The sequence below is a fragment of the Saimiri boliviensis genome, chromosome 15 (genome assembly GCF_048565385.1).
Source record: "Saimiri boliviensis isolate mSaiBol1 chromosome 15, mSaiBol1.pri, whole genome shotgun sequence".
Lineage (NCBI taxonomy): Eukaryota > Metazoa > Chordata > Mammalia > Primates > Cebidae > Saimiri > Saimiri boliviensis.
This window is the reverse complement of record NC_133463.1, coordinates 18,027,442-18,049,632: the sequence shown is the minus strand read 5'-3', so window position 1 is coordinate 18,049,632 and position 22,191 is coordinate 18,027,442. Positions and strand designations below refer to the sequence as shown.

The following is a 22,191-nucleotide window of genomic DNA, read 5'->3' as shown; positions in this document are numbered from 1 at the left end:
GGGCCTACTGTCACGTAAGAGTTACCCTGAGAATAGCCACGGTAATTAGAGTAGGGAGTAAAGTTGATTTTATAATGACTCTTAATGTATTTTCTGTATCAGATGCTTGTCCCATTCCAAGATACTCCTGTGGAAGTAGAACAGAACACAGAGCTACCTGACTACCTGCCTGAGGATGAGAGTCCCACAAAGGAACAGGACAAAGCGGTGTCCCGGGTGGGCTCACACCCAGAGGGTGGAGCTAGCTGGCTGAGCACAGCTGCAAACTTTTTATCCAGATCATTTTATTGGTGACTTCAGTTTGGGGCTCAAGGACTGTGTGAACCAACAAGGGGCCAGTTTTCCATTGTTGTGGTGAACTGTCAAGTGCAATTTGCAACAAGTTATCATGGAAGGTTTTTAGATTACATGATCGCGTATGCTGCATTTTACATTTCATTGGACATTTTACCCCACTGAGTGGTAAAAAGGACAGTGGCTATGGATGGAGTTGCTTTGTTTATGAAAGTATTTTGGTTTTGTTTTCCTTCATTTAATTGCCTCATATTTTAAAAACCATGGGTCCACTGTTGAAACCAAACGTGTGTGTGCAGCTTTACATTTTATTTTACATGAAGCACGTGATTAGGAAAACTCATTTTCTCCTCAAGCCTCAGGACCTACCTGAAGAAAAGTTTTCTTGTAGCTCAAGTTGTGCATGAATTACTGAATATTTTACTCTGCTTTTCTTCATGAAAGTTACATGCTTTGGTACTCCTCATTGAAAGCTGAAAACATTTCTTGTTACCCTCTTTTGTGCCTTTTTATTTTGCCAACCATATTTATAGAAAGGACATTACTAATGACATTTTGCAAATTAAAAACATTCATTTGAACATGGTAGTCCCCTAGAAAAACAACTCTACAAAGATTTTGCAGCCTTATTCATTATAATTTTAATAAAATTAACACAGAATCAGTCAAGAAGAAGGAAACATGTATGTTAGCAAAGTGTTTTTGGAGACTATTTGAATGTGACTAAATGTGGTTCTAGCTGACTTCTTTTCACTTTGGTTTATATCAGCTCTTGAGAGTTAAGTCCAACCATGATATTGCAAACAACTGTAAATGGTCTCTAGGCCTTACTTTGTGATTATATGTTATCTCCTGATAGAAAAAAATAATGGTAGTAAAGAACTGACAGACGGAAAAAAAAAACAACAAAAATCAAATGCCTATAATAACATAACGCCACTTTAGAGTCTAACTGTAAGACGTGAATTGCTTGACAGAAGCCTATTCAGTAGGTGTTTCTTTGTATTGCCTTTTGTGAATTTATTTTGAAAGTGCTGCAGTTGCATTGAATGATACAGACCCAAATTATTGCTTAAGAAGAAATAAAACCAGCATTGATCACTTAATCCTGTTTCTCATGTCCAGCCAGAAAAAAAGAACTTCAGTGAAGGTAAGATAAATAAATACATATACATACACTTTTTTTTGGTAGATAAGTGCTAATTTACATGTATGTAATGCTTTATTAAATTTCTGAAATATTTGGTAACTAAAGTTTTCTTTTTGGAAATTAAATCCAGATACATTTTAATGTTGATATGACTGAAAGCGGGAAGAAATTGAAATTCCTTTTCATCAACATGGAGAATTGCTATTTTACTATTAGGAGAATGCAATGTGAAAATTGGACCCCAAAGGGTTTTCTTGTTTTCATTGTAAAATACCATCACCAGTGAGAGTCTTGAGTTCACTAATATTGTGACCTTCTGAAGGGAGAGTTATAGGGGGTATTGAGGATGATATTTTTTTCATGTGTCTGGTTTCTGATTCAAGTGACATGCACAAACTGAAAAACAAAAACAAGAAACCAAAACATTGAGGGCACCTGTTGCTCTAAATGCATAATATAACTTGCTGCCAGAACCAGATGTGTTGAAAAAAGAAAATAAAACCACCTTCTTTCTATAGCCATTAAAGCAAAGATTACTGTTCTAACAAATTTGTGTTTTATTTTGCATTGCCACACATCTGCTTATTTAAAAACGACATCCCTTTGGTAGTAATGGTTCAGGACAAGTAGGTATTACAGCTTGATATTTGTGTGTTCGAAGTGTATTCTTTTATTCCAGATCATACAGAGCAGTTAAGGCAACTGTAACAGCATTTTTTGAAATACATTGTAAAATAATAAAAGGTAACATAATTAAAATTGATTGGATATTATGTAAATATGGTGTAAGCATTACTGATTACTCCTTTTATTTTTAAATTTTAAGTTCTGGGATACAAGTGCAGAACGTGCAGGTTTGTTACATAGGTATACATGTGCCATGGTGGTTTGCTGCACCTATCAACCCGTCATCTAGGTTTTAAGCCCCTCATGCATTAGGTATTTGTCATAATGCTCTCCCTCCCCTTCCCCCCATCCCCTGGACAGGCCGAGGTGTGTGATGTTTCCCTATGTTGATTGCTCTTAAGCCTGTTTGTACACACATTGCCTGGTACACTTTCCCAGTTCCCTGCATTTGTGCTACCTAATTCACCTGTATCTTCGAGTCATCTTTTTCCCGACATAATACCTGCCTCTCCCCTGATTGGATCGCTGCTCCTGTGCATGTACTCATTGTAGTATCTATCACATATCAAAATTGCGTATTTACCTGTGTCTCTCTTCTAAGCTCTCTGAGAAGAGAATCTTTCTTTTTTAAGTTTTGTTTTTCATTGACACGTAATATTTCTGCACATTTATGAGGTACAATAATGATGTGAGTCTTCACATTAACATTGTAGCTGTACCTAACTTATAGTAAATGCTCAGATATTTTTTAGGGGAAATGAGCAAAGGTTTTTTTTAAAAATCAGTAAAGCAAATATATTTGTAGTGCAAAAGGGAAAATGTCATGTATTTTTTCTGTCTATGCTTATTTCTGACTTACCGATTAACAAATTTTGTCCAGGCGCAGTGGCTCATACCTGTATTCCCGGCATTTTGGGAGGCAAGGTGGGAGAATTGCTTGAACCACAAGAGTTTGAGACCAGCCTGGGGAACATGGTGAAACCCCGTCTGTAAAAAAAAAAAAAAAAAAAAAAAAAAATTAGCTAGCTGTAGTGGTAAGTGTAGTCCCAGCCAGCTACTAGGGAGGCTGAGGTGGGAGGATTGGTTGAGGCTGCAATGAGCTGAGATTGTGCCACTGCACTCCAGCCTGGTCCAGCAAGACTCTGTTTCAAAAAACAAAACAAAAAACCAGATGTCTTTATTTTGTCCTTTGGTTTTTATTTTTTAATTTTTTAAATTTTTTATATTTTCAAGACAGGGTTTCACCATGTTGGTCAGGTTGGTCTTGAACTCTTGACCTCAGGTGATCCGTCCGCCTTGGCCTCCAAAGTGCTTGGATTTTACAGGCGTGAGCCACCATGCCTGGCTGGTTTTTATTTTTTAAAAATGGGATTGGGCATAATAGGTGCTCCATTGAATGAAGCTAGGATTATCCTGATTCTTACAGAATTTTTACAGGAGAATATGATATGTATAAAATAGTGGTTTTGATGTTCTATTTTATAACTTATGAGCTGTGTGATCCTAGGCAATATTTTAATATCTAAACTTTTTTCAGTTGTAAAATGGAGATGATTTCTCTGCCTCATGGGGCCATTATTGGTTCTAGTGAGTTGATGAGTGCTTTAAAAACTAAAAATATAGCCAGGCACAGTGGCTCACACCTGTAATCTCAGCACTTTGGGAGGCCGAGATGGGCAGATCACAAGATCAGGAGTTCAAGACCAGCCTGGCCAATATGGTGAAACCCCATCTCTACTAAAAATACAAAAATTACCTGGGTGTGGTGGCGGGTACCTGTAGTCCCAGCTACTCAGGAGGCTGAGACAGGAGAATTGCTTGAGCCTGGGAGGTGGAGGTTGCAGTGAGCTGAAATCATGCCACTGCACTCCAGGCTGGGTGACAGAGTGAAACTCGGTCTCAAAACAAAACAAAACAACTCCAAAAAAACCTAAAAATTTACCAGTGTGCAATGAATTTATTGTTACTGGAAGTTTCTGAAGTGATATCACTATTTTTTTTTTTTTTTTTTGAAGACAGTCTTGCTTCATCGTCCAGGCTGGAGTGCAGTGGTTTGATCTTGGCTCACTTTCCGCCTCTAGGGTTGAAGCAACTCTCATGCCTTAGAGTTCCCAGTAGCTGGGATTACAGGCACCTGCCACCACACCTGGCTAATTTTTGTATTTTCAGTAGAGACAGGGTTTCATCATGTTGGCCAGGCTCAAACTCCTGACCTCAAGTGATTCACCCTCCTTGGCCTCCCTGAGTGTTGGGATTACAGATGTGTGCTACTGTGCCTGGTCCTCAAGTGATAACACTATTCTAGTCATGATTTATCTGACTTCTCATCTTCCTGTCTTCCCACATCCAGAGAGGTGTTTTTTTTTGTTGTTGTTGTTTTTGAGACTTAGTCATCTGCTCTTTGATTTTTATCTAAATTTTCTCTCTTGAATAATTGATCTATTGTCAGGATTTTAATTACCTTTCTGTAGACAATTTCTTTCTTTCTTTTTTTTTTTTTTTTGAGACAGAGTTTCGCTCTTGTTACCCAGGCTGGAGTGCAATGGCGCAATCTTGGCTCACCACAACCTCCACCTCCTGGGTTCAGGCAATTCTCTTGCCTCAGCCTCCTCAGTAGCTGGGATTACAGGCACGTGCCACCATGCCCAGCTAATTTTTTGTATTTTTAGTAGAGACGGGGTTTCACCATGTTGACCAGGATGGTCTCGATCTGTCGACCTCGTGATCCACCCGCCTCGGCCTCCCAAAGTGCTGGGATTACAGGTTTGAGCCACCGCACCCGGCCCTCTGTAGACAATTTCTAAATCTCCACTGTACTTTCAACTTTGATTGCTCTTTTTTCCTTTGCAGTCAGTACCTATCAAATGTAAAGTCTGAATTTTAATTCTTTTTTGTTTTTTATTTATTTATTTTTTTGAATTTTAATTTTTATTAGAACTGAGCTCATGGTAGGCATGCAATAAATTTTAAATGAATTCTCTGCCAGGCACTATGCTAATGCTTTACAAATATTTATTCACTGAACCCTAAACAACTATGAGGTGGGTACCCTTAAATCACAGTTTTATAGATGGGGAAAAATGAGACAGAGATTAAATAACTCATTAGTGCCAGGTTATGGACCTAGTAAGTGGGGAAGCCAGGACTCAAATCTGGTCATTCTGGCACTTGAGTCTCTACATTCCTAGAAGGTACCCTTTATCTTGTGTTCCCCTGCTGTACGATTCCAGATTTACCATCATCCTTCTAGTCCTAACAATGAGATTTACAACCGTGCCTTCCATAATCTGAACTACTGCTTGCAAAATTGTGAGGCTCAGCACACTGTAGCCTCAATCTCCCAGGCTCAATCAGTCTTCCCATCTCAGCCATCCTAGTAGCTGGGACTACAGGCACTTGCCACCACAGCTGGCTAATTTTTTTTTTTTTTTTTGGTACAGACGGGTTTTCACCGTGTTCCCCAGGCGGGTTTCAGATACAGACCCTTTGACTTGTATCTGGTCTGGTGACTTAATTCAGGTACTGTTAGCAGTCAAAAACTTAGTGTCTGGAGACCAGAAGAGTTAGGTACATGAAAGCAGTAAGCCTAGTCAGGCAACAACACAGGAAAATACACTGAAAGTACCTGTCTGAAGGAAACCATGTTGTCTTCATATGGGTGGTTGGCTTTGAAAATGCATAGCTGCTGGACTTTGTGGCTCTTCCAGACCTTTCAGACACTACCAGAGCCACATAAGATATGCCTGTCAACCAGAAGGAGGCTACTCTTCTTCCTAGAATGGCCCCATTCTGATGTATCAGTTTAATCTTAATAGTATTTTCATCCTTTTCAGCTCTAATGTCAAAGGCCTGTGAACTGAAGTTTAGACTGCTTTGTGCAGCATCAAAAATGCCCTGAGAGTTTAGTCACCAGCCTAGTCTTTCACAGTTCTGCAAGCATTAGTTCAGACTGTGGAAGGCACGGTTGTAGATCTCATTGTAAGTAAGTAACAGTCTGCTTTATTTAGCCTTGCCTATTATAGCATAAATATTCCATATTCATCCTATCCTCTAGATCTTTTTTGTATTCTTTTCAGGAATTTCCTCCTTTATACTCTTATCTTCTTTAAAATATTTTATTATGAAAATAAGCTCAATATATTACAGAAACGGATAAAAATGCACAAGCCACCTGTCATTCCACAACATAGATAGTCTAGGTAACTGCGAACATCTTGTTTCATTTTATTCTCGTTTATCTTTTTAGAATTTTTTTTACATCAGTAACATTTTCAAGATAGGCATTCAGAACTGGGTGTGGTGGCATGTACCTGTAGTCTTAGCTACTTGGAAGGCTGAAGCAGAAGGATTGCTTAAATACAGGAGTTCAAGTTCAGCCTGGGCAACATAGCAAGACTCCATCTTGTAAAAACAGGTGTCCAGGGCTGGGTGCGGTGGCTCACGCCTGTAATTCCAGCACTTTGGGAGACTGAGGTGGGCAAATCACCTGAGGTCAGGAGTTCAAGACCAGCCTGACTAACATGGTAAAACTCTGTCTCTACTAAAAATACAAAATTACCTGGGCATGGTGGCACATGCCAGTAATCCCAGCTATTGGAAGGCTGAGGCAAGAGAATTGCTTGAACCTATGGGGGTGGAGGTTGTGGCGAGCCAAGGTTGCACCACTGCATTCCAACCTGTGCTACAAGAGCAAAACTCCATCTCAAAAATAAATAAGTAAATAAATAAATAAAGGCACTCAGCAGAAAGTTCCAGTTATGTTCTTTTGAACCTCAGTTATTGGTTCATCTAACCAAGGACAGCCATTTTTACTAATTTTATATGCCCTAATTTTATATCAGAGATATTCTACAAATCTGCTAACTTTAAAAATTTTTTTCCTCATCAAAGTGATAGTGTGGTATCCTGCACCTACTTTTTTCACTTAAAGTGTATCTTAGAAGTTACTGTATATTCATGTACAAAGCAGCTTCCTTCTGTCATCTTCACAGTATTATGCTATACTTTATTAATGTTCCATTATTTATTTAGTGCTTTGTAATTTTTGCTCTTAAAAAAAATAGTGCTATGTAAGTATAGCTGTAGGATGGATTCCTAGATGTGGAAATGGGCCAAAGGCTGTGTATTTAATTTTGATAGTTCTTGCCTTCTTAGATGTGAGAGTGGTTCCCCTCAGCTTCTCACTGTGTTATCCCATGGTCATCCCTTTGCCATCTTTAAAAAAAAAAAAAACAAAGGACATCTCTTATAAATGAGAGAGAGCCTATATATATATACATACATATATATATATATATATATATATATATATATATATATACACACATATATATATATATATATATACACACACACACACACACACACACACATAATTATGTGTTATATATTTCTGGCTGTTTGGATATTTGTCTTCTTGTGAACACTGTTTTCTCATTTTGGGGGGTGAGGAGGGATTGGTCTTTCTTACCAATTTAGAGAAGCTGTTTAACAAACTAAAGATATTTTCTCATTTTTTTTATGCAAATACATTTGCAACTTGCACATCATGTAATAGTATTTCCTACTGCTTCCTATACAAATGCATAACTCTAATCATTCACCCCATGATTCCTTCTTAACTGCTGTGGTACTTACTCTTGTTTGGGACCTGTAGTTATGGTCCTTTACTTTCCCTAAGTATATTTCTTATTGAGATCTGAAAGAGGTAGAAGTGTTTCTTTTGACAATTACAGTAGTATTTCTATGTTGAAGGGATACGTATTTGGTGTTCTGGTCTACTGCTCTTATTTGAACCTTAATTGGACATCTGCACATCTGCATTATTGCCACTGTCTTAATTTTTTTTTTTTCTGAGGTAGTGTCCTGCTCTATCATCAAGGTTGGAGTATAGTAGTGCATTCATATGTCATAGCAACGTCTGCCTGTCAGGCTCAAGCAATCCTTCTGCCTCAGCCTCCCAAGTAGCTGAGACTATAGGCACATAACACCATGCCTGGATATTTAAAAATTTTTAGTTACTATTTTTTGAGACGGAGTCTCACTCTGTTGCCCAGGGTGGAGTGCAGTGGTGTGATCTCAGCTCACTGCAACCTCTGCCTCCCGGGTTCAAGCAGTTATCTACCTCAGCCTCCCAAGTAGCTGTGATTACAGATGCCCACCACCACACCCAGCTAATTTTTGTATTTTTAGTAGAGGTGGGGTTTCACCATATTGGCCAGGCTGGTCTTGAACTCCTGACCTCATAATCCCCCACCTTGGCCTCCCAAAGTGCTGGCATTACAGGTGTGAGCCACCATCCCTGTCCTTAATAACTTTTTTTTTTCTTTTTTGAGGCAGAGTCTTGCTTTGTCTTCCAGGCTGGAGTACAGCGGTGTGTTCTCGGCTCATTGCAACCTCTGCCTCCCCATTTCAAGTGATTCTCCTGCCTCAGTCTCCTGAGTTGCTGGGATTATAGGCCCATGGCACCACACCCGACTAATTTTTCTAGTTTTAGTAGACATGGGTTTTGCCATGTTGGCCAGGCTGGTCTCAAATTCCTGACCTCAGGTGATCCACCCGCCTTGGACTCTCAAAGTGCTGGGATTATAGTTACAAGCCACTGTGCCCAGCCTTAATAACTTCTAACACTACTTGAACACTTATATCCCACACTTTCTATTGGACCTTTACTTGTGTTACCTCATTTAATTATCACTGTGGTCCAGTGAGCTGGTTTCTCATCAATTTTACAGAGTAAACTAAAGCTTAGAAATAAAATAACTGGTCTATGGCCATATTAACCTGAATGTGCCCAATCTCATCTGAAATAAAGTAACTGGACTTAAATACACTAAAAAACTAATCAGTGGCAGGGCTGGTATTTAAATCTCAGAGGTCCTTCTTAGTGGCCTTTTAGTCTGTTGCCAAAATAATTGCTATGAATGAGAGTGAGCCCAGGTTGAGAAGCATGACTTAGTTCTTGCACATTAAAGACTTTTATTATTTTTTTGTATTCTTTTCTACATTGTTCAGCATTTTGCAACATCAGCTATTCGATTTTTTCTACTCTTCTGCTCATAAGCATTTAATGAGTTAAATCTAAATTCTTATGTTTTCAGAATTCTTCATAACCTGCCTTGCTTTCCTATAAATTGACCTGACACTCTTATTTTTGTTTACATTGACATTTGACATCTTTAGACTTAAGTAAATGCATTGTGTGCTTGGAAATTGACTCATTCTCCTCTCAACTCAACTCCTGTTCCGTCTGTTCTTTAAGAACTGGCTATTTCATGAAGCTGTCCATGTTTGTTTTGGTTCTTGCTGATCCATTTTCCAGTTGTTCAAATTGTTCAAACTTTTTCAGCACTCAAGCAGTCTGCTGTATATTTAGTCATGGGTTTTGTGCCATTTGTGTCTTCATTCCTTAATGAGTTCATGATGTAGATTTTGACAGCAGAGACCACTTTAAAAGCTTGTGCTTTCCCTTTTGCACTGCCTCCTTCCTTATCAAGCCAAATTGAAGCCTAACCCTCAAGCCTTTCTTGGCTGGTAGATTCAGGACCCACCTGCATCCTGAGGTTTTTTCTGGCCCTTACTGACTCTGAAGTCCTTTTCTAACCAATTCCCTTCTGGTAAGGCGTTGAATCTGATAAGTTGTGTAAGTACTATTTTTCTCATGTTTAATTATTTCAGATGGAAGATAGTACATTAAAACACATTAACATTAATGCTCTGTGTGTGATCTATAGCAAATAGAAATATTCCAGTTATGCAGAAAGAGCAAAATTGGGCAATGGAAAATGCACTTTTTTAAGATTTTTAAGATTGGTTGAAAGGAGAAATTTTACTTGAGAAATGAATTAGAAAACTGATAGGTAAGAAAGTGACGTAGAATTAATTGAAGATGATAGTAGGGAATAAAAGAAGATGGAAAAATAAAAGAAATACATGGAAAAATCAGTTTTACCTACCTTAAAACAGAGTTAACGCCAGTGTGGATGAAACCCTAAGGCAGACTGAGAAAGAGCTGAGCCAGCAGGCGGGACTCAGGTTTTTTTTTTTTTTTTTTGAGATGGAGCCTCAGTCTGTCACTGACGCTGGAGTGCAGTGGTCCAGTTGTGGCTCACTGCAACCTCTGCCTCCCGGGTTCACATGATTCTCCTGCCTCAGCCTTCTGAATAGTTGGGATTGTAGGCACATGCCACCACACCTGGCTAATTTTTGTATTTTTAGTAGAGGCAGGGTTTTACCACGTTAGTCAGGCTGGTCTTGAACCCCTAACCTCGTGATCCGCCCTCCTCAGCCTCCCAAAGTGCTGGGATTACAGGCGTGAGCCACTGAGCTGGGCCTAGGACTCAGTTATTTATTTATTTATTTATTTTTTTTGAGACGGAGTTTCGCTCTTGTTACCCAGGCTGGAGTGCAATGGCGCGATCTCAGCTCACCGCAACCTCCACCTCCTGGGTTCAGGCAATTCTCCTGCCTCAGCCTCCTGAGTAGCTGGGATTACAGGCATGCACCACCATGCCCAGCTAATTTTTTGTATTTTTCTAGTAGAGACGGGGTTTCACCATGTTGACCAGGATGGTCTCGATTTCTTGACCTCGTGATCCACCCGCCTCGGCCTCCCAAAGTTCTGGGATTACAGGTGTGAGCCACTGCGCCCGGCCAGGACTCAGTTTTTAGAAATAAACTTTAAGGGAAAAATGAGTCATCACCTCTTAGTGCAGAAGCTCAGAGAAAAAGTATACCCCTTTAGGAAAATTTGTAAAAATAAAGCTGTATACACAATAAACTTTTGATTATATGAGTATTATGGGTATATACACTTTTATTTTTGATTTTACTTCTTACTATGTGAAGTTCCTTCAGACAACTTAAGGTCTGTTTTAAAAAATTCACATGCCACTTACCAGAATGAAAGCAACACATACTTAGTGGGAAGAAAACCAAGCGTTTCTGAGCCAATTGAGATGGGAAGACTAGTTTAAGTTAATTAAATTCAGTAGAAAACTAGCTTAAGGGTAGGAAACAATGTATAAACATGCTTCTGGGTGAAGGTATTTATATAGTGCTTGATATAAGGACTACTGATCTCTTATTTAACATTTTTTTGAGATGGAGTGTTGCCCAGGCTGGAATGCAATCACACAGTCTCTGCTCACTGCAACCTCCACCTCCCAGCTTCAAGCGATTCTCCGGCCTCAGCCTCTGGAGTAGTTGGGATTACAGGCATGTGTCACCACACCTGGCTAATTTTGTATTTTTAGTAAAGATGGGTTTTCACCATGTTGGTCAGGCTGGTCTGGAACTTCCGCTTCCAATCTCAGATGATCCACCTGTCTCAGCCTCCCAAAGTTCTAGGATTAAAGACATGAGCCACTGTGCCCAGCCTTTTTTTTTTTTTTTTTTTGAGATGGAGTTTTGCTCTTGTCACTCAGGGTGGAGTGCAGTGGCATGATCTTGGCTCACTGCAACATCTGCCTCCCAGGTTCAAGCTATTCTCCTGCCTCAGCCTCCCAAGTATCTGGCACCTGCCACCACGCCCAGGTAATTTTTATATTTTTAGTAGAGACAGAGTTTTGCCATGTTGGCCACACTGGTCTCAAACTCCTGAGCTCAGGTGATCCAACCACCTCAGCCTTCCAAAGTGTTGGTATTACTGCTCCTGGCCCTTAAATTATTTAACTTTTAATGCAAGTAGTATATATAGTTAAACTCTTGGAGATGGAAATCTACAGGAATTTTTTCTCATCCTGTGATTCAATGGTAAATAACAAGTACAGGTAACTGTAAGATAATGAGTTAAAGAAAAATTGAGATCTTGATATATTAGTTGTAATCTAAGATGAGAAAGCAAATCAACATTTTTCCTTCACTGTAAAGTTTCCCAAGGTTATAATAAGATAGACCAAGGGCTGGGCATGGTGGCTCATGCCTGTAATCCCAGCACTTTGAACGGCCAAGGCGGGTGGATCACTTGAGTTCAGGAGTTTGAGACCAACCTGGCCAACATGATAAAACCGCATCTCTACTAAAAATATAGAAATTAGCTGGGTGTCTAATTAGTATGGTGGGCGCCTATAATCCCAGCTACTTGGGAGGCTGAGGCAGGAGAATTGACTGAACCCAGGAGACAGAGGTTGCAGTGAGCCATCAGGCCACTGCAGTCCAACCTGGGTGACAAGAGTGAAACTCGGTCTCAAAAAAAAAAAAAAAAAAAAAAAAGTCCAAGGGATCTCTTATCACCTCCACAAAAGTTTTATTAGAAATAAAAAATGTAGGTACTTTTTTACTCTATATGGTATGGCCTTTCTGGTTGGTGAAACTTAGGGAAGACACAGAAAAAGAGAAACACCAACAATTACCAACTCATGCTAAAGGGAGTCACAGGCTTCTTGAGTATAGCACTTAAAGGGTGGTTGGGTTTTTTTAGTTATGTCTTTAAAGTCAGTTATCAAATATTTGAAAACCTATATTGTTCTATTCATGGTGCTACTAAGTGGAATTACAGACAGGATCTTCACAGGATTCATAGTCTTATGGGAAGGAAGGTCTTAGAACAGGTTACCACAAATGTGTTGTTCCAGGAAGTTGCACAGTAGGTTTGGAAGACCTAGTGTTTGTGGGGTTGTGCAGTGGGAGAGTCAGGATAGACTTTCTGGAGAAATTATGGTTTAGGTTAGAACTTGAAAGATGAGCAGGAGTTAGTTGGCCAAGTGGAGCAGGGAGAGCATTCCAGGCAAAGGGCCTCCCATTGTGACGGCTTTGAGTGAGGCTGGTGGATCAAATCTAAGATGATATTGAAATGGTGGCGGAGGGCAGATTGAAAAAGACTTTGCAGGCTATTTGAGTTCCTGAATATTATAGTATTTCTTCTTCTAATGTCAGTAGTTCAATTGGTATTAAATATTTGGATGTTAAACTAATAAGAGCTGCCACGTATTATGCTTTGCAGTTAAGTGGTTTTGTCTAGTATTTGATCTTCGCAACAATCCTGTGAGCTCCATTTGAAAAAAAAGTGGACATCCCATATGGAAAACATGGAGCATGGTTCGGTACTCACCTAAGATGAGACTAGTCAGGCTACAGTGTGGAGAGTGGATTCGAGAGGAGAAAAGTGGATATGATGCTACAGAGTTACAGGCTTTTACTAACACATAGACTGCAGGGGCAATGCTGGATCGGACTTGGGTAAGTAGCAGTGGACTTGGAGAGAGGTAACATGTTTGGGAGAATATATTTTAAGGCAGAATCACAGAAGAGTGTGATGATTTGTTTTGAGGCAAGACTCCCAAGATTCTCAGTAGCTGTGCTGATGGTCTTGTTGCGCACTGAGCAAGGAGACACTGTTAGGATAGGATTGTGGGGAAGGATACCGATAGGGAGTCCAGGGATGCATGTTTTAAGATGGGGGAGAGACAAGTATTTAAGTGCTGGTAGGATGGATCCAGGAGATAGATCAGGTATAGGAAGAAATTTTTAATTAATGTAGAACGAGGTTCAGAAGCAAGTGGAATCCTGAGTAGAGGTAGAAGATCTGGCCTTTGACAGATGAACTCCTCTGGGTCCCTCCCTAAAGCTGAAAGAAGACTTTCTAGATTGACCTGTTAGGAAACTTCTTGGCTTCTTCAGTTAATTAGTGAATTTCTTATATCACTATTCTCAAATTCCTAGGAGATTAAGAAGGAAAGTTAAATTGGTTTTATTTTAAGGGTCTTTAAAATTAAGCACAATGAAGTTGGACACGGTGGCTCACATCTGTAATCCCAGCACTTTGAGGCTGAGGTGGGTGGATCACTTCAGGTCAGGAGTTTGAGACCAGCATGGTGAAACCCCTGTCTTTTAAAATACAAAATTAGCTGGGCATGGTGGCACACGCCTGTAATCCCAGCTACTTAGGAGGCTGAGACGGGAGAATCACTTGAATCTGGGAGGCAGAGATTGCAGTGAGCCTAGATTGTGCCATTGAACTCCAGCCTGGGCAACAAGAGCGAAACTCCATCTCAAAAAAAAAAAAAATTATGCACAGTGAGAATGTGCTCATTCTTAATAATTTAGTCACTAATGTTATTTTTTTATATTAGCATGAATGAGGTAATTTCCATGACAGATCTTCAGCTTTTTTTTTTTTAAACAGAGTCTCCTTCTGTCACCGAGGCTGGAGTACAATGGCGCAATATCGGCTCACTGCAACCTCTGCCTCCCAGGTTTAAGTGATTCTCTTGCCTCAGCCTCCTGAGTAGCTAGGATTACAGGCATGTGCCACCATGCCTGACTGGTTTTTTTATTTTTTATTTTTTATTTTTATTTATTTATTTATTTTTTTATTATTTATTATTTATTTTTTATTTTTGAGACAGGCTCTCGCTCTGCTGCCCAGGCTGGAGTGCAGTGGTGTGATCTCAGCTCACTGTAACTTCCACCTCCTGGGTTCAAGCGTTTCTCCCACCTTAGCCTCCCGAGTAGCTGGGATTACAGGTGTATGCTACCACACCCAGCCTATTTTTGTATTTTTAGTAGAGATGGGTTTCACCGTGTTGGCCAGTCTGGCCTTGAACTCCTGACCTCAAGTGATCCGCCACCTCGGCCTCCCAAAGTGCTGGGATTACAGGTGTGAGCCACCATGCCTGGCCTTTCTCTTACCTTTTCATTTAATCCTTTCATCTAGCTCAGTGACTCTCAGCCCTGTTGATACATTAGAATTTCCTAAATTTTTTTTGTTTGTTTGTTTTTCGTTTTTTTTTTTTTTTTTTTTGAAACAGGGTCTGTCTTCGTCACCTAGGCTAGAGTGCAGTGGCACTATCATGGCTTACTGTAACCTCAACCTCCTGGGCTCAAGCAATCCTCTTGCCTCAGCCTCCTGAGTGGCTACAACTATAGATGCAAACTGCTATGCCTGGCTAACTTTTGTGTTAGTATGTAGTGAGATAGGGTCTCACTATATTGTCCAGGCTAGTCTCAAACTCCTGGTCTCAAGCAATCCTTCTGCCTTGGCCTCCAAAAGTGCTGGGATTACAAACATGAGCCAACACACCTGGCTAACATGTTTTCAATAAACACAGCAGTCTGTGTTCCCACTGCAGACAGTTGAACCAGAGTTTCTAAGGATGGGGCAAGGGTTTGGGTGTTTTGTAACCATGTTGTGGTTATGCTAATATGCAGCCCAGGTTGAAAAGCATGACTTAATTCTTGCACATCTAAGATTTTTATTTTATTTTATTTTATTTTTGTATTCTTTTCAACTTTGTGTTAACGTGCAGTGCACATCTAAGATTTAAAGATCTTCTGAGATCTGTTACCTTAAGTTTTTGCTCAGTTTAGTGAAGCTCCTTCCAGCTAGCTGGTTTCAGAAACTACACAAATCATGAATTAGAACAAAAACTTGGATATCTTTATTATTTCATTATGTACTAGGCTTTGTGTGGCTTTTAATGTGCTCATTTTACCCTTGTGTTTATGGCTGATCAGCTATTTGGTGACACATATTCTTCCTAGATTTGAAATTTCTTTCAATCTTTCCTTTTTTTTTCTTTTTAAGTCTAATCAAGTGAAGCAGTAGGAGTGAGGGAGGAACAAAAAAATCTGTAACTGGTTTTGAGGTGTAAACACCACTGCACTTGGACCATAGATTTGAAGTTTCTTAACCTGGAAACTCTATTTTAGCCCAACTAGTGTCATTTTAAAATGGGTAGTTTAGCAACACATATATCCAAAAACTGTTAGATTCTCCAGATAGCCGGAATCTAAACCATCATCAGAGTAAAAAGGCAAGAATATATTTCAAAGTTTTCTCAAGACAAGCTGCTTAAGTTTGAGTAACTGAAATGAATATAAAAGGTTTATAACTAGCAACTAATCAAAAGGCATAAATATAAATGTTTTAGGATGAAGAAGCCATTGATACCTTTGCATTGTTACTTGGTATCTTACAAATTACAACTTATTATGTAAACGGAATTATGTTGGTCTGTAAATATTGGTTAAATGTATATTTGTAAATTCTCCAAATGAAAAACATTGATCTGAAATGCTAAAAGCAAAATTGTTATCAGCAGAAAAGCAGCTGTTTATGACTTTTTAAAGCAAGTTATGTCTGTTATTTTTCACCTGTTTCAAAGGAATGCATAAGATGCTTTTATAAGTGGTTTTATTCGTGTATAACATACTTAGTACTTACTACAGATGAATGCTGTTGACTACTTAATTTCAGATGCCTACATTTTCAAAACAATGAAGACATATTACTGACCGTAAAATGGAAATAGCAACCATTCAAAATAGTTGAACATTTATTGTGTCATTTATTCTACGGAGGCAATCTCATTATTAAAATATAGCCAGTTTATGTGCATACATAGATGCAAGTATCTATAATGTACATTATAATTTGCAACTATCAAATACGTAAGTGTAATGAATATCGGTTTATTTTCAATACAAGCTTATATAAAACAAAGATTCTGTGCCTGTGTGCTCTATAAGGAATAGTTTCAATTTCACCTATAGATTTGAAAGTTGCTTATAAAATTTTATCTCTCTTTTTTTTTTTTTGAGATGGTGTCTGGCTCCGTTTGCCTAGACTGGCATGCAGTGGTGCTATCTTGGCTCATTGCAGCCTGTGCCTCCCGGGCTCAAGTGATCCTCCTATCTCCGCCTCCCAAGTAGCTGGTTAATTTTTGTATTTTTTCTAGTGACAGAGTTTCACCACATTGCTCAAGCTCATCTCGAACTCCTGGACTCCAGTGATATGCCCGTCTTGGGCTCCCAAAGTATTGGGATTACAGGCTTGAGCTACTGCTTCTGGTCCTGACATATCTTAAAAATAAATATTTTTGCTTATAAATTTGCCAGGGCTTATCTTTTATTTGTAAGCTGAGCATGTAAATGACAGAATGGTTAGGAATGGAATATAAGAAATTATTTTAAGATCTTTATTGTGTTATTAGTTTCTTTATGATCATGGTGTAGTTCCATCTGAGGCACATTTGAGCTTTTGGAATACAATTATATGTGCTGGGCCAGAGAGAGAGGGAAAGGTTGAGACTTTAAGTTGGGTAGTCACATCTGCCTGCCTCTCTCTCTGAAGAGTATTCCCCAGCATAAGTGTTAAAAGGGAGGCATTAATCTGCTGTTCCCTCAATTGGTCATAAATTCTTTGTGGCTTGCAGTGTGAGCTTCTCACTGTGCAGAGTGTGATTCTAGTGTTTAAAGATAAGTATTTTTTATACAAGATGGCCTCAAATTCAAGCCAACTACTTCATCTGGTGCTCACCCAAAGAATGAGCCATCTGTTTGAACACTGAAAGAAAAACTGGCTGTGTTGGACATATTGAGAATCTGCCTCCAACATAGTCTGTAAATGTTGTATACTGTATTTTAAAGGTGACTTAGATTTCCAAGCATAATTTGGACTCCAAGAGATTTTTTTCTTGTGTGTACAACTCTATGAGATGCAACCACTATAATAAATGCTGCATCCTTCCAGTTTTCCTTTGTTACCAGTTAACACAGACAATCATGAAAGCTCTTTCTCTTCCAAGGTGTGTGGCTACCTCTTAAAAAAAACTTTTCATTTAAGAGAGTTAAAATAGTGATCTGAATATAAAGCAGGGTTTTGTGCAAACATTTAAAAAAATTACATGCAACTATAAATGACTTATATAAAGTCATTTATAAAATTAACAAACTAAGCCCTAGTCATTTCAGCAGTCTTAATAGAGTTACCATCTGTAATTGTCCATTCCAGGAGGCTATGTTGACAGGTCTGGCTGTGGACTAAAAGATAATGCTCTGGAGCAGGGATCAGCACACTTTTTCTGTAAAGACCAAGAAAGGCTTTGCAGGCTGTAAAGTTTACTGCAACTACTCAGTTCTGCAGTTTTACTGAGAAAGCAGTCACAGACAATATGTAAACAATTAAGTGTGGCTGTGTGTGAGACATAGGAACACCACTCACCACTTCACCTTTGCTCACCAAAACGTATGGGGATTTCTTCCCACCAATAACCAGTTCTCCAGTGGACACCAACTTGGCATCCTGTAATTTAATTCAGTTCTGACACTATACCTGTTGGATCCCACAGGTTAAGGCTCAAGCCCACAAAACTGCCCCAACATTAGATACTTTTGTAAGTCCCAGGTTTTAGCCTGTATTTCTGATCAACTGACCATAAGTTGGGATTCCCATGACCCCCTCTTAGCAAATTTGATTAATTTACTAGGGCAGCTCACAGAACTCAGGGATCAGTTTATCATATGAATACTGGATATAATAAAGGATACAGATGAACAGCGTGATAAAAAGATGCAAAGGGTGAGCTTTGGAAAAGTCCCAAGAGAAGGAGCTTCTGTCCTCATGTAGTTAAGGGGCACTACCCTTCAGCATGTGGATGTGTTCATCAATCCAAAGCTCTACTGATTTCATTTTGTGGAGGGTTTTAATGGAGGTTTCATTACATAGCCGTGATTGAGTACATCATCATTGGCCACTGGTGATCAACTCAACCTTCAGCACCTCTCCCTTCCTCAGAGGATCAGGGAGTGGGGCTGAAAGTTCTAACCCTCTAATCACGTAGTTAATTCACACAGCAACCAGCCCCTCATTTTGAGACTATCCAGGAGCCCACCAAGAGTCACTGCATTAGAACAAAAGATGGTCATATCATCCAGGAAATTCCAAGAGATTTAGGAGCTCTATGCCAGGAACTGGGAGAGGAGACCAATATACCTATTATTTCATTGTTACAATAGAACTTTATACAGACATGTGACAGAGTGGATTTGGCCTACTGGCTTTTCAGAGCTAGAAAATGATGCCCTAAGCAGTTCTTCTCAAAGTATAATTCCGAGGCCCGCAGCATGGCATCACTAGAAACTTGTTAGCAATGCACATTCTCAGACCCCACTTGGCAGTTGCTACTGAGTCAGAAACTCTGGGACAGGACCCAGCATTTGGTGTTTTAAAAAGTGCCCCAGGGGATTCTGGTGTATGCAGTGCTGAAGTCTGAGAACCACTGCTCTAAAGATCCAGATCCCTGGCCGGGTGCGGTGGCTCAAACCTGTAATCCCAGCACTTTGGGAGGCCGAGGCGGGTGGATCACAAGGTCAAGAGATCGAGACCATCCAGGTCAACATGGTGAAATCCCGTCTCTACTAAAAATACAAAAAATTAGTTGGGCATGGTGGCGCGTGCCTGTAATCCCAGCTACTCAGGAAGCTGAGGCAGGAGAATTGCCTGAACCCAGGAGGAGGAGGTTGCAGTGAGCCGAGATCGTGCCATTGCACTCCAGCCTGGGTAACAAGAGCGAAACTCCGTCTCAAAAAAAAAAAAAAAAAAAAAAGATCCAGATCCCTTTAAGGCCAACCCTAAAACCATACAAATAGCTATTTTACACAATGTTTTTTTTTTTTTTTTTTTTTTTTTTTTTTTTTTGAGACGGAGTTTTGCTCTTGTTACCCAGGCTGGAGTGCAATGGCGCGATCTCCGCTCACCGCAACCTCCGCCTCCTGGGTTCAGGCAATTCTCCTGCCTCAGCTTCCTGAGTAGCTGGGATTACAGGCACGCACCACCATGCCCAGCTAATTTTTTTTTTTTTTTATTTTTAGTAGAGACGGGGTTTCACCATTTTGACCAGGATGGTCTCGATCTCTTGACCTCGTGATACACCCGCCTTGGCCGCCCAAAGTGCTGGGATTACAGGCTTGAGCCACCGCGCCCGGCCTATTTTTCACAATGTTTTTATTGGTGCACATGATAGTAATTTGAGCAATGAAATAGCTGTAAGCACTCTATTGAGTCAGAAAATAATTTTAATACTTCTAGTAAGAAAATGTTTGTTTTTCCAATTTCTGAAGTTGACTTTCCTGCCTAATATGTTTTAATGCATCCTAAATTTCTCTTGAAAATTTCTCCTTAAATTTGAGACGAGCTTTCATTTGTGCTATTAAAATGTATACAAAAAGTACTAAAATAGCCTAGCCGGGCTCAGTGGCTCATTCCTTTAACCCTAGAACTTTGGGAGGCTGAGGTAGGCAGATCGCTTGAGGTCAGGAGTTTGAGATCAGCCTAGCCAACATGGTGAAACGCTGTCTCTACTGAAATTACAAAAATTAGCTGGGCGTTGTGGTGCACACCTGTAATCTCAGCTACTTGGTAGGCTGAAGCAGGATAATCACTTGAGACTGGGAGGCAGAGGTTACAGCGAGCCAAGATCACGCCAATGCACTCCAGCCTGGGTGACAGTGATACTCCATCTTGAAAATAAAATGAAAATAGCGTGAGGTTTTTTATTGTTAGAGTGGGAGCTAATAATGCAATATTGTTGCCTATGAGCATTCCAAGTGTGGTTTTAAAAGATCATACGTCTGGCCAGGTGTGGTGGCTCATACCTCTAATCCCAGCAATTTGGGAGGCCAAGGTGGGGGGGATCACTTGAGGTCAGGAGTTCAAGACCAGCCTGGCTAACGTGGCAAAACCCTGTCTTTACTAAAAATACAAAAATTAACTGGACATGGTGGCGCATGCCTGTAATCCCAACTACTTGGGTGGCTGAGGTGGAAGAATTGCTTGAACCCCAGCAGTGGAGGTTGCAGTGATTCAAGATCATGCCATTGCACTCCAGCCTGTGGGAGCGAGACTCCATCTCAAAAAAAAAAAAAGTATATTCAGTGGGGTATGGGGGCTGCTATGGTTGGGATGTGTCTCCCAAATTTCGTGTATTGAAAACTTAGTCCTTAAATTCATATACTGGTGGCATTAGGAGGTGGAGTCTTTGTGAGGTAACTAGAATTAGGTAAGGTCATCAGGGTTGGGTCCCCATGATGGGACTGGTGACTTTATGAGAAAGGAATAACAGATTTTCAGCTGGTATGCTCTTGCTTCTTCTCTCACCATGTGATGTCTTGTGCCCTGTTATGGCACAGTAAGAGGGCCCTCACCAGATATAGCCTCTTGACCTTAACTTCCCAACGTCCAGAACTGTAGGAAATAAATTTCTTTATAAATTACCCAATCTGCGCTACTCTGTTATAACTACAAAAAATGAACTAAGATGGGCCATTCTTACTATTCTGAAATTTCTGGCAAGGGCCAAAGCTGAGAGGAAGGTGTTTCAGATTTTCTCATGCTCTGGTGTCCAGCACTGCCAAATTCCAAATTTATACTTTAAACCACTTTCTTCACCCGCAAGTGCATATAAGGAAAGTCTTGGGAAGGAGGAATGAAACCTTGGCCTTGTGGGAAAACAGTTTCTGTGGCAGAAGTCCACTTCTTTCTTCATGGGGGAGAAGAGTAAGGTCTTTCCTCAAGCCAGGGTGTGGGGAGGGTGGCTTCAAGAGAATCAGTCGAGACCAAGAGTGCTTACAGGCCCTTCTTGTAGTGTCACTTTAGTGGAGATGGACAGAGCCTAGAGACAGCTTGCAATATATCCCAAAAGAATTCGGACAGTAATGTGTCCATAGAAACGAATACCCATGTATCTATCCAGAGGCTTCTGCAAATGCAAGATCAATAAAAGTAGGCTGTGTCTGCAGAGCTTGAAAGGACCTTGATGTAGCATGCCTGGATAGAAGGTGGGAACTGCCACCCTATTCTAGGGGTCCGTAGGCTTCAGAGGCTATAAAAGAGGTATCCAGAGGTTATTTGGGCTCCTTGTGAAGGAGCTTGGAGGTTAAAGGAAGGGCAGGAACTGTAGAGTCACTTATGTCAAGTGAGAAGGAAACTTACCTCAAGAGGAGGTTGAGCTCATTACCACTCTCAGGGTCAAAGGGGACTAGTTCCTCCCTGAGGGTCTCCTCAGCAACCAAAGGAACCATGGTGAAGTGACAGTACCCCAGGAACACAGAGAGAGCTGTTTGGAGACCACCAGTCATGAGGGCCCCTTCCTACCACCATGAGGCAGGCAGGCAAGTACATCATATTTTGGTCTCCCTAATCCTCCCCCAACTCCAGCCTTAAGATGGAAGGAGAGAAGGTGTTACAAAGACAGACAACAAGCTACAAGCCCCTTGAGTTGGCATCCAGCCCGTGATTGATATGGTCATAGGAGTAGGGATGAGTGGAGATTTTGCATCAGATATGAGGGCTGAGAATTATGAAGGGTATGATTTTACCTAACTTACTAGCCTGCTGTGAT

General features: G+C 40.3%; 1 protein-coding gene across 3 annotated transcripts in view; it reads left to right on the top strand.

The window, feature by feature from the left end:
• The window catches only part of ARMC1 (armadillo repeat containing 1), a 48,183-nt gene extending 30,641 nt beyond the window's left edge, over positions 1-17,542 (top strand). For all 3 annotated transcript variants that reach the window (XM_039464920.2, XM_039464921.2, XM_074386701.1), the window contains one exon: positions 103-17,542. In XM_039464920.2, coding sequence (XP_039320854.1) covers positions 103-294 — 192 coding nt within the window. In that variant the 3' untranslated portion in view covers positions 295-17,542. The remainder of the gene's footprint in view (positions 1-102) is intronic.
• Positions 17,543-22,191: the final 4,649 nt, after the last annotated feature.